This window comes from Macrotis lagotis, chromosome 1, assembly GCF_037893015.1.
Source record: "Macrotis lagotis isolate mMagLag1 chromosome 1, bilby.v1.9.chrom.fasta, whole genome shotgun sequence".
Lineage (NCBI taxonomy): Eukaryota > Metazoa > Chordata > Mammalia > Peramelemorphia > Peramelidae > Macrotis > Macrotis lagotis.
In genome coordinates, this window is record NC_133658.1 from 342,078,507 (window position 1) to 342,091,988 (window position 13,482).

General features: G+C 37.8%; 1 protein-coding gene and 1 long non-coding RNA gene across 3 annotated transcripts in view; one reads left to right on the plus strand and one right to left on the minus strand.

Annotated features, from left to right (window-relative positions):
* LOC141505700 (sodium-dependent lysophosphatidylcholine symporter 1-like) overlaps positions 1–6,398 on the plus strand; it is a 48,469-nt gene extending 42,071 nt beyond the window's left edge. For both annotated transcript variants that reach the window (XM_074211773.1, XM_074211772.1), the window contains exon 14: positions 289–6,398. In XM_074211773.1, coding sequence (XP_074067874.1) covers positions 289–304 — 16 coding nt within the window. In that variant the 3' untranslated portion in view covers positions 305–6,398. The remainder of the gene's footprint in view (positions 1–288) is intronic.
* Positions 1–11,245, minus strand: part of LOC141505702 (uncharacterized) — a 52,980-nt gene extending 41,735 nt beyond the window's left edge. The window contains exon 1 of the long non-coding RNA XR_012473672.1: positions 5,422–11,245. This is a non-coding gene — a long non-coding RNA (uncharacterized LOC141505702). The remainder of the gene's footprint in view (positions 1–5,421) is intronic.
* Between the last annotated feature and the right edge of the window lie 2,237 nt (positions 11,246–13,482).

A 13,482-nucleotide genomic window follows, 5' to 3' on the forward strand; every position in this document is an offset into this window, starting at 1 on the left:
CTGGTTGAAATTTCATAATACAAATTTATACTCAAGACAATTTTGAGATTTTCTTCAGCAATGCTTGACAGCTTTTATATAGGAATACCCAGGGGTTGAGAGTTAACAGGGTAGAAAATGAAGACCAGAGAGCTATAACAGCCAAGAACCTGATCTTGAAGGAAAACTGACCTTCCAGTTCTAGGAAGGAAAAAACTCTCTAGTAAACCCCATAAGATCAGCTCTAATAGCTGCTCCCAATGGCATTTGCTTCTAACCTCTCCCTGGAAACTATTCTTCTTCCTACAGGAACCCATTATGCTAGCAGTTGTGATCCAGAAGTTGTTTTCAAAAGGAGTCCAAGTTCCACTTTGCATGAGCATGAGGATGGTGGTACAGCTGGAGAAACAGTAAACATCTGGTGGGGCCTTTTCCTTGAAGCTCTTTCAGGAAAGGTTCCTGTTTAGTCAGTCATCAAGCTGTGTCAGGCATTTGAGGATATGTGCCAGACCCAGAGGGAAGATTATACTCAGAGGAATTCCAGGATATCTCCTTGCATCCTTTCTGAATGAAAACATGACCTCTGCAACATAGGCTGTCAAACTTGGAAAGAACCTTCGAGATTATCCAATCCAAACCTCTGGAGGAAGGAACTGAGGCCCTGAGAGTGCAAGAGATTTATTCAGTCACACAAACAGGACTGATACTCAGGTCTCTCGACTCCCAAGTCTTATGTTCTTTCCAGGAAAACTTTTTGAATCTCAAATTCCTTGGGGGTAAATGTCTCTTTGGGGTATATTGAATAAAAGAAATTGCCATGCTTCCTGTAATGCAGACAGTGGAGAGCAAGCATGGTCATAGCCCTGTTTTAAGGAAGCCCATGACAGCCAAAGCCATCCTGAATGCTTATCTCTTTGACAAGGCTAAGTCTACAAGCCCAATCTCTTCTACAAAAATTCACCTTTATATAGTACTTAAAAACTGGAGACATCAAAGGAAACTGAGGTTCAGAGGGGGTAAGAGAAGTTGCCTAGTTACAGAATGTCAGTGACAGAGCTGAGATTAAAAACATGATCCTGTGTTTTAAGTTTTGTGCTCCCTCCACTTAACCTTTTTTTACCTTAGTTTCCTTATCTGCAAAATAGGGATCTGTAATAGGGATCCTCATCTGTAAAATGAGACAACTAGGTGGTGTAATGGGTAGAGTTGCTGGGCCTGGAGTCAGGAAGACTCATCTTCCTGAGTTCAAATCTGGTGTCAGATACTTACTAGCTGTGTGATCCTGGAGTAGTCACTTAATCCTGGTTGTCTCAATTTCCTCATCTGTAAAATGAGCTGGAGGAGAAAATAGTGAACTACTCCAGTATCTTTGCCAAGAAAATCCCAAATGGGGTCACAAAGACTCAGATATGACTGAAACATATGAACAAGTTGTTTCCATTGAACTCAGCTATCTTTCTATTCCATTGAAAGGCTATGGCAAAATTTCAGGGGCATTCCAAACAATGAGCATCTAGCATTTATTACTGGTCACTTCTATCCCCATTTCCCAAAGGACTACTTTTTTTTATTTTAACATTTTTATAATGTTTTGTTTTAATTTTTCTTTTTTAGTTAGCTAAATCATTTTCTCTCACTTCTATTGGGAAAAGAAAAAGAAAAACAAACCCCTTAGAACACATTTCTATAGATAGGCATTATACTTTATTATCTAGTCCTTTGAAACTGTGGTTGATCATTATGTTGATCAAAGTTCTTAAGTCTTTCAAAGGCATACACATAAACATAGCAAATATCTCAAATAAAGGTAGTGCTGCATTAGGAATCACAGAGACATAGGTCCATTTCAGCAGGAAGGAAAGGGTGCTCCAAAATTTTCTTCTGAGAGTGGGGTTGCCTCAATTTTGGGTGACCCCAACAGAACTGGTCAAAATGTTTATCAGGGGTCAGGGCAAAATATTTGGAGGTTTATTGTCAAGGGAAAAAAGCAAGCTAGTAATAGAAATAATATTATTTGGGACATACAGATTTGCTAACCTTCAAAAAATATTGTCAATACTTTGCCTTGAATATGTTCTGTCAGCTCATAGACTCCCTTAAGAGGAGACCATCCTGATAGCCTAATCTTATAACAATAATTTCCATGCATAAATTCTATAAGCTACAGCCTCCCTTAAGGGAGGACTACAAAGATTTTCTCCCCAGTTACCTACTTATCTTATAATTTTAGGTGCATTGGTTGAATTTGTGCAAAAACCTTTAAATTTTATGTTATCATCTATGTTCCTCTTTATCACTCATTTGGTCATGAATTCTTCCTGTTTCCATAGATCTGAAAGTTATTGAAAAATAAATAATTCCCTGCTTTTCAAACCTGGTAAGAATGCTATCCTATATGTCTAGGTCATATATCCATTTGGATCTTATATTAATATAAACTATGACATGTTGGTCTAGATCTAGTTTCTTCAATCAAGCTGCTCTCAGTTTTTGTTGAATATTGAGTTCTTAGCCCAGTAGGTAGTATCTTTGGGTTTATCAGACACTAACCTCCTGAGTTCATTTGTTTCTAGTCTGATCCACTGATTGATTTAGCTATTTCTTGGCCAGTACCAAATAGTTTTGATGATAACTGCTTTGTAATATAGTTTAAGATCTAGTTCTGCTAGGTTCCCTTCCTTCTTACTTTTTTTTTCAATTGTGTCCTTTGAGATTCTTGGTCTTTTGTTCCTCCAGAGGGATGCCATTATTTATAGGACTTTTTCTTAATAGCTATAGTCTTGGGAAGATGGCCCTTTTCTATATACCTTCATCCCTATCTACTTATCAACACTATCATATTCAACTGGCTTCTGAGTACAAAGGGAAGGTTTTCAGAAATAAATGATAGTATTTTGTATGGCTATAGAATTCACCTCCTTTCAGGCTCCCTTTAATAAGGTCCCCTTAAAAGTCTCATTCCATTTTGCTTAACTACCATTTCTGCCCACTCTCTCTTCAAAGTTGAAATAAATAAGGTTCTTTCTGGTCCTAGTTTTTGATAGCCTGAGCATCACCATGAATGGTTAGCTTTCTCTGGTTCTTGCTCCAAATCTCTCAACTTCCAAACTGCCTTTTTTCCTATTCTGTATTTTAGCTAATTAATTCTTAGTTTCTTTTTTACAAACATTTCGTAGAATTTGGAAGGACTCAAAAGTCATTTACACTAATTGAGCTAGAAGGCACTTTAGAATATAAAGTATTAATGGTAAAAGAGATGTTGGAAATGATATAATCCAAGTTAAGGACTGGGACCCTGAAAAAAACTAATTTATCTACCCTCACAGAACTAGTCAATGGTTAAATTATCCTAATGTCCAGTTTAGTGCCCTTTCTACTGGGCATTAGGAGATCACTCCTCAATTATCCATTTTACAAATTATCTGTGAGAAGCCTTTAATCTTTTATTGTCTTCTCTATGTTACTAAGGCATATACTTTTACCCACTGGCATATTCCTGACTATCTGGTCTTCTATACAATCTCTTGCTCTGTCAGTATTTGTGAAATTTGTATCTCTCAAAATCATAGTATCAGGGGCGGCTAGGTGGCGTAGTAGATAAAGCACCAGCCTTGGAGTCAGGAGTACCTGGGTTCAAATTCGGTCTCAGACACTTACTAATTACCTAGCTGTGTGGCCTTGAGCAAGCCACTTAACCCCATTTGCCTTGCAAAAAAAAAAAAAAAAACCTAAAACAAAATCATAGTATCAAACAAAATGAAATTCAATCATTTAACAAATATTTATGGAACACTTATTCTGCATTAGCTCCTATACTGGGAACTGTGAGGGATACAAAGATGACTAAGACAGGATCTTAGTCATTACTGAATTTACAATCTACTAAGGGAGATAAATTTTGCAAAATAAAGTGATTAGCCCAAATGAGCTATAAGCTCTATCCTTCTATGTTTTCTGTTCTAGGCTTTTTTTCTAGCTCTGACACCTCTGTTTTATTTTCTAAGGTACTTTTCAGCTCATTAAAAAATACATGAAATGCATTTAATTTAGTATAAAATATGACATGTCCTTCTAGCTTTTACATGTTGTATTCTAAAGTCAAAGGATTGTAGCATTTAAAGCTGGAAGGACCTTAATAATTATCTAATCCAGTCTATTTCATAGAGAAGGAAATTGGGGCCCACAAAGATCCCTTCCAGATTCTATGCTCTTTTCCTGTTTTAGCAGTTTTTCTATATTCCAAGGCCCTTTCCAAGCTCTAAAATTATATGAGTATTTCTGTGAGTATTTAAGAGTATTTCTTATGGCATATATAAAGTATTTCTGTGAGTAGGCAAGTAATTAAGTTACCAGGAATGTTATAATGGTTCCGTGAGAGTGACAGAATGTTACCACTATCACTTCCAGCTAAGGAGAAAGCTTCCTTGTAACGATTGAATTGCTAGGAATGAGGTGATACAGAAGAGGAATTCCATGAGCAAAGCTGTGGAAATTGGGAAGCTATAATAGTTGAGGTTCTTGGCTGCAAGATTCAAAACATTTCAATTTCAAATGATTTGAAAGATACAACCAGCTCTAAGGTTTCCAAACATTTCTTCTAGTAAATTTTTTTTCCTGGGTTCCCATTCCTCTAATTCTTGGTTATGTTCTTTCAACATGGAAAAATGTTAGATTCAGAGTCAAAAGACCTTGCTTAAATCTTGGGTTTGTTATTGACTATTTCTTTGACCTTGGGCAGCTAGGTAGAGGGGTGAACAGAATATTGAACCTGGAATCAGGAAGTCCTGAGTTCAAATGTAGCCTCAGACATTTTTCTAGCTGTGGTGACCCTGGAAAGTCACTTAAACTCTGTTTACCTGTTTCCTTAATTCTAAAATAGAGATAACAATTGCACCTATTCCTCAGCTGTAGTGAGCATAAAATGAGATGATATTTGTAAAGCACATTATAAACTTTAAATTGCTTTATTAATACTAGCTATTGTTATTATTCAACCTCTCTGTGTCTGTTTCCTCACCTATAAAAGTGAGAATTTAGATGAGGCAATCTCTACAGCTCTTTCCCGCTAAAGATCTTATCATCAAGGTTCCTTCTAGCTTTTGGATTATTTATACCTCTTCTCTCCTCTAATCTTGTGAATAATTGAGAATTGTATACATTTTTATTTTCTCACTTCAAATCCCACAGTTTTGTAGTTCTAAAATTTTCCTTTATTCAGATCTTTGCCCATTCATCAAAATGTACATGCATAATTTACTAAACCATTAGTTAACTGAGTCTGTATCCTTAACATTTGGTAGAGCTAGAAGGCACCAGAGACCAACTAAGTTAGCTCCATCATTTTCCAAAAATAGAAATAAATCCAGAGAATTGAAGTGACTTGATACACTGGTATGCAACCAATAAATGCCATATATAAAATAAAAACAAAGATCTACTCACTTTCAGACTGGTCCTCTTGTCTGTAGATGTTTAGTCAAGGAATAATTTGAATTTTTTTAATATAATATTTCTTCCCTTTCCAAGGAAGAGGAAAAATGAAATTCTAGAATGTTAGAGCTGAAAAAAAACCCCAGAGATCATTAATCTAATATCAGTCTCTATTAAATTTGTAGACAAGGAGACTTTAGCACAGAAGTTTAAAATATATAGTTACTAACAGAGTCAAGTTTAAAAACTTCTAAAAATTCAAAATCCTATATTCCAAGCCAATAAATCACACTGCCTTTGAAGACAAGCACACAGATAAATTACAATATATAAAGTAGAAAGTGATAAAGATAGTGGTATTAGGAAGAATTCTCTGCTTTGAGGAAGAAAAGATCTAGCTCAGGGGATCAGAAAAATGGAGAGGAAGGAAGTGGCTACAGAGTTGAACCTTGAATTGAAGAAAAACATGTTTTGAGTTACCACAAGTATGTTCCATCTCTTTTGGTGGGAGCTACTACACTATTATTGTATGCATCAAACAGAAAACGTGTAAGTTATGACCAAAACCCCCATCTAGCTTACCTATTCATCTTCCAGGTTCTCTAGTGCATGCCAAATATAACATACATTTCTAAGTCTACAAGCACCACTTATCAATGTAGGCTGCATTCTTGTGCCAGACTTGTCCATGTCAAAGAGAATGGTTCATATTATTTTAGGGAGTTTTCTGTTCAAGTTGAAAGGAGGTCTCCCAAGTTTTATAAGATTAATATTTTGTCTCACTTGGTGCTATTTAGCCTAGCATGTACTTTCCCAAATTGTAACTTATGGACAATGTATTTTGTCTGATCTTCAAGAAAGTATAGTTGATTCTAAAAATCTCATTTCTGGGTTGAACTGTGATAGTCCTACTTTTGTGCCTGAATTTCTGAATTGCAAAGCAGTGGCTTTGTAAAATGTGGGGAATAAATATGTTTTGTTATCAGTCATGGATTGACACCTTTCTCCATTAAATCTTCTATGAAAACCTTATATTCATGAGATAGGGTCACAGGATCATCCAACCTCTTCCAACCACATTCCAGCTTATCAATGTCCCTCCTAAAATGTGGCAACAAGAACTGAACGCAATAAAACCCAGATTTCAGTCTGTTCAGGGCAGATTATAACATAAAGGGCTGTCACCACCACCAACCCCTTTCACTGAACAATAGAAATCCATGAATGCAGCCTAAAGTCTCCATGAGTTGTTTTTTGCCTACCTAGTCATACTGGTGATTCATTTTATTTGCCTGCTGATTCCCCTTCACTGTCAGAATAGAGCCAAAGAACAAACCACCCACATTCACTACTTACTGGTCAAATCAAGTGGCTTATTAAAGGAAAAATGCAAGGCAGAAACATGTATCAGCCACACAGTCACCCTCAGATCCCAGAAATCCTAAATTCTGGAATGGATAGCAGAATTAATATAATCAAAGCATTCAGCAGCCAGGAGATGGCCAAGAATTATTTGAAACCAATGGTCCTGGTTGGGGTAACCCAAGAGCCAGTCATGACTGTTGGTTTTTATTTATTTATTTATTTATTTATTCATTTATTTATTTATTCATTTATTCATTTATCTATCTATCTATCTATCATCTATCTATCTATCTATCTATCTATCTATCTATCTATCTATCATCTATCTATCTATCTATTTTTGGTTTTTGCCAGGCAATGGAGTTAAGTGACTTGCCCAAGGTCATACAGCTAGGTCATTATTAAGTGTCTGAGGTCAGATTTGAACTCAGGTACTCCTGACTCCACAACTGGTGCTCTATCCACTGCACCACCTAGCCACCCCATGGCTGTTGGTTTTTAATTAAAGTTTCCAAGTTGTACAGATCCACACAAAAATTACTCAGGGGACCAAGGATTGACTTAATGAAGATTTAAGCACAGCAGTCAAGACAGTAGTAGACAAATGACTTAGCTGATCAGGATAAGGGAATGAGGCAATATCTAATTTTAATTGAATGGGTGAAAAATTGAACTGTATAAATACTAGAAGAAGCAAGTCAAGAGAATCATGGATTTAGAACCAAAATAGGCATCACCAAATCTTTCTGTATAGTCTTATTATCAATCTTCCAGCGATCCAGGCTTAAAACTTGTTTCATTCTTGATTCTTCATTCACACACAGAGCCAATCTGTTGCCAGCTCTTAATGGTTCCACTTTCACATTTCTCTCATAGATCTCATGCTCTCAGCTCATATAGTCACAATCTCAGTTTAAGCCTTCGTCACCTCTTACCTGGGTTACTTAATTAGCTTTCAAATTGGTCTTTCAGCCTCATCTTTCTCCATTCCAAACCATCTTCCACTCAGCTACCAAAATAATTTTCTAAATCATAGGTCTGACCTAGTCCAATATCTTCATTCTATATATAAGGAAACTGAAGTCTAAGGGAAAACAGAAAATGGATGAAGTGATAGGCCTTCTTGTCTCCAGTCAGGAATCATTCCACCATATTATATTCATAGTTTTGGAACAGGAGATATATATAAAGTAAGACTAGGATTCTTGGTTTCCTTAGATCAGTAATTCATAAGTCATACATGGAGTTAGCAAACATGATGAACCTTAAAGATTATTTAACCTGATCCTTTTACAAATGAAAACATTGAAGCTTCAAGAGGTTAAGTGACTTTCCCAAGGTCATAAGGTAATCAGTGGCAAAACTCAAATAGCCTGTATTAGCTAGATTGTTTAAGTAACTGCAGTCATTGAGCTTGCTATTTGCTAAGACTCTGGTTCTACCTTTTCATTTTCCAGAAGATAAAAACTGAAGTCCAAAGAAAAGAAGGATTGCCTATACAGTGAATACTGTGCATTACATTTGTTTTCAGAGGGACCGACCAGATGAGTTCTCTGAATGGACTAAGAATGAATTTTAGTTTATTAGAGGAGTGGCCAGAAGGTCTGAGATGACATAAACATCTCAAACAGCACATTCTAATCTGCAGAATGCTTTGGACTGGCATTTATAGTCACATCAGGACCCATTCTCTGAAACTGCTGCAGTACACTATGAAAGTAATAAGAAGCACAGGATATTATCTGCTTTTGGGGAACAGAAACCAAGTCATGTTTTTGGTCACTAGAATAAAATAGAAGTTGTTTTTGACTAGTGTTCTTCTTGCCCCTAGAACTATGACCAAGTCCCCTGTTCCCCTAATGCTATAAGAAAGAAATCATTTTCATTTTCTACTAGACAGCTATGCCCATCAAAACATACTTATATTAATGGTCTTTTTTCTTGAAGTGCACCTGGATCCACTTTAAGACTGGTGTCATATTAGGGACTTGGTAAAGACCGCCCTCCTGGGAGGCAGGTAGGTGGTACAGTTAGGCTAGAGCATTAGCCCTGGAGTCAGGAGGACCTAAATTCAAATCCAGCCTCTGACACTTAATAATCACCTCACTGTGTGACCTTGGGCAAGTCACTTAACCCCATTGCCTTGCAAAACTCCAGAGGAGGGGGTAGTTAAAGGACATCTGGAATGAAGTTATGAAGAATTTTGAATGCCAAAAAGAGGACTTTATATTTGTTACTGGAGTATATTGCATGAGGGAATGACATGGTCAGACCTGTGTTTAAAGATCACTGATGGTTGAGTGTAAGATGAAATAAAATGGAAAGAAACTCATGGCCAGGCAGACCAACCAGCAGGCTATAGCCATGGTCCAAACATGTGATGCTGAGGGCTTGTACCAGAGGAGGGGTAGCATCAGAGAACATGAATTCTATGTGGAGATGTCACAAAGATAAAATTGACAGGACTTGGCAACAGATGATGGATGTGGGATGAGAGAGAGGGAGGATTTGAGGATGACACCTAGATTTTAAGCCTGGGTAACTGGTGGTGTCCTACAATAATGAGGAAGTTAATGTTCTTCCCATTACACCTGACTTCTTCTTTTCATTATTATTGCTTCCTACTAATAGAGGCATATCACACTTCACTAGTGAATATAAGAAACCTTTGTGAGATTATTTGAATTTTTGATCCTTTCTGAGAAAACACTTTACATCTAATAACAAACCTCTAAATTTCCCCAGGTGTTGTAATTTTCAGTATATTTGAATTTTAAATCATATCTTCTACCTCTGCAATTGCTTCATTGAATTGAAAGTAGGAATTCATTTACTAATAGTTGTTCTTAGGTATAAAGAAAGGAAATTTTCTACCTTAGTTTTTTCCTTTCATCTGGGTCTTAGAGACCCCCAAGTCTCCAGATCTCATAGGACCTCAGGCAGCCCATTTCAGTTTGATTTCAATTTAAGTAACTCCTGTGAAGATCATTCCATTGGGTATAGAAGGGAAGTACCAAATTTAGATTATACAGGGTCCTTCTACTCCTAAGTCACTGAAGAACCTCACTGAGAAACAATGTGATTCCTGAGGATTAGAGATTGGAGTCTGAATTCCCTCTTGTTTCCTTAGAGCTACTTTATTTTGTTGTAGTCACTATCTCTTGTTGGGTTTCAGTTCCTAAATTTTTAAATTCAGCAGATAAAATTTCAAAGGGCAGTTGTCTAGATCAAATAAGGTAATGAATTGAAAGGATGTAAACTTCACACAAAAGGGAAGCATTAATATTCTCAGAGCTATGAAGAAGGAGGAAAAAAGGCATCTCTGAATACGATAAATAAAAATTTAGCATTCTTGGCCATAGGAGAGGAAAGAACTTTAAAACAGTTGTTATTTATTTACTAAGCAGCTAGCTCTGGGCTAACAGAGGCTGCTTCCAGACCAATCTTCCTAAAACATAGTTTTCATTCATCAAGTAAGCAGTCATTTTCAAGTTTAAGAACCTAAAATGTTCCCTTTAGGCTACCATATATAGGTGAAAGGGTGACTGAGATTCTTGGAAGTTTAACACCTACCCAAGAAGGATTTAAATTTATAGTTGAGCTCTGTACCTGGAAGATTCAAGTTCAACTCTGGACTTGGACATTTACTAGCTGTGTGACCACGCAAGACATGTAACTTGTTTGCCTCAGTTTCCCCAACTGTGACATGGGGGATTACTAGATGGTACAGTGGGAAGATCTCAAGACCTGCAATCAGGAAGATCTGAGTTCAAATGCAGCCTCAGACATTTACTAGCAGTGGGACACTGAGCAAATCACTTAACCATCTTTGACTAAGTTTTTCATCTGTAAAATAAGCTGAAGGAAATACCAAACTATTCCAGTGTCTTTGCTGAAAAAACCCTCAAATAGGGGTCATGAATGTTGGGGTTTGAAACCCCAAATTATTGGGGTTTGGTGTAAAATACCTGAGAAAGAATTTACAAAATGTGGACTCTCTCTCTAGGCAAATAGGTATTTTATTGGGCACTGGGATGGCACAGTGGGCTAAGAGTTGGAAGGTACTCTAGCAAAGAGTACCTTTATATGGAGGAAAAAAGAAAGAAGAGAGGAAAAGAATGGTCTCAGATAAATAATTAAATCTGTTTGAAGTGGGTCTGGATGTCAGAAGTTGGTACCACAAAGAAGAAGGGACAGAACTTATATTTGAGTTGTAAATGTGCTTGTAAAGGCTTTTGGTTATCAAAAAGACTCACGTGATTTAGTCTGTAGGCCAACCAGACCCCAATCTTCAAGACAAGGATAGCCCCGAGCAGGCCAAGAGCAGTGAACACTAAAAGGGCCACCAGAAGACAAAAAGACCTTGGGCAAAATCAGAGGTAGAGATTGCGCAGTTGGTAATTAAGTCATTAACTAGAATTCAAGGGTCTAGCAAGGACCCAGAACAGATCTGAATATTGGGGAGGCTCATTAATTGGGACCCCCCCCAATCAATGAAGAGTAGAAGAAAACAAGAACATAGTATAATATAAATAAAATGAAGAACATAGTGTAATAACACCTAACTAATGGAGTTGTCATGAGGATCAAATGAGATAATATCTGTAAAATGCATAGCACAATGCTTAGCATATAGTAGATACTTAGCAATTTTTTTCCCTCTCTCCCTCATTTGAGCACCAAAGTAATCCTAGAGTAGAACATAAAGAACTTAAAGATTTAGAAAATGCTTCGTGCTCTGAAGAAACTCATTCTCAAATTAAGGTTAAAAATTACTGTCAAATAGCTAGGAAAATTCAAAAATTAGGTTTGAATGAAGTCCTCCTAATTCAAAATCTACTCTATTACAATCCCGATGGTCTAAACTTTGCATAGCAGAGTCCCAGAATGCCCTTTGTGAAGTTTTCTTATCTCTGGATAGTCACATTCAGAACCTGAAATAGGACTTATGCAGATTCTGCTCCCTTGAGATTCCAAGGTTACCTCTACACCTCAGTGAAGCAACAGAGGAAGACTTAGACAGAGGTTAGTGATAGTGTCTTCAACACTTGGAAAGATTCTTGATTTAATTGGTGTTTCAACTACATCAGTACACAGATAGCAATGCTTTCATATCTTTAATGGATAAAATATTTATTAAGCAGGTTACTATGTGCCAGACACTATACTAACTTTCTTTGAGTTTCTATGCCAATTTTTTGTTCCTTCCTCAATGGTCAACCTTCTATTATGAATTACCATCATTATGTTTAATAGTACTTAATTCTTCAGTGCATTTGACATGGAAATCATTGTTATAGTGAATACTTAGTATATCTTCTAGATTTGCACTTCAAAGAGATGATAAGTATTCACTTTCCTCCTTGAAATCTGTGTACTCCTAGGGAAGTCTCTTTTCTTTTCTTTTGCAAAGTGAAAGAGTAAATGATTTCCAATTCACTTTTTTTTAAAGGATTTTGCAAGGCAAATGAGGTTAAGTGGCTTGCCCAAGGCCACACAGCTAGGTGATTATTAAGTGTCTGAGGGCACCTTTGAACCCGGGTCCTCCTGCTCTATCCACTGCGCCACCTAGCCGCCCCTGCAATTCACTTTCAAGTTCTAGATGCTTAGTGGGACACAAGGTCTGCTACAGCCTGTCCTAGTGGAAAGATTACAAGTAAAGGCAAGTGACCAACTGTCTTATTTTCCACCGGAATACCAGTTGAGTTCAAGTGGGAGAAGTTCATTACCAGAAGGCTTTCCATCAGTGATGCATTGGTCTTGGCTGCAAAAATTTAAGGAGAAGAAGGAAAAGATATAAGTAGAAGGAACAGGTCAACTAAGAGGGATTAGAATTGTTCTGCATAGGGGTGGCTAGGTGGCGCAGTGGATAGAGCAGGAGGACCCGGGTTCAAATCCGACCTCAGACACAATAATCACCTAGCTGTGTGACCTTGGGCAAGCCACTTAACCCCATTGCCTAGCAAAAACCTAAAAAAAAAATTGTTCTGCATGACCCAAGACAGAAAAAAAACTAAGAGCAATAGGTGGGAAGTTACAAAGAGCTAGGTTTTGACAACACGAGAGGACTTTCTAAAATGGGGGTGGCTAGGTGCTCAGTGGATAGAGCAGCAGCCCTGGAGTCAGGAGTACCTGGGTTCAAATCCGGTCTCAGGCACTTCATAGTTACCTAGCTGTGTGGCCTTGGCCAAGCCACTTAGCTCCATTTGCCTTGCAAAAAACCTAAAAAAAAAAAAGGTCCCCAAAATGGAACAGGCCGTCTCAGGGCATCCCCCATCACCCACTGTCTTCAAGCAAAGACTAGATGGACAAGAGAAGAAGACCCAAGGTCTCTGGTGGCGCTGAGAGCCTGTGGCTCTGGCAGGTGTGGATGAGTGTGGGAGAGAAGGCGCCCTCACAGAAGCACTTTGGGACTTTGCAATATTTTAATAATAATGATTAGTGTTATGGTAAAATTGAGGAAGACTTGGAAAGTTTAAGAAAAGTAATTTAGAGATTACTCAAAAAAATAGTTATCCCGTCCTGATGAAAAAAATGTACAGCGGGGAAATGCATGAAGGCAAGAGGAGAGGAGATCCAAGATGGCGGCCCCCAGGGGCGAAAGTCAAGCGTAGGGACTAGAGTCACGAGCGGGTCATCTCCCCGCGCCGCGCGCGCCGCCGGAGCCGTCGGCGTGCGTACGTGCGCGCGCACCGGGGCCTGCGCGAG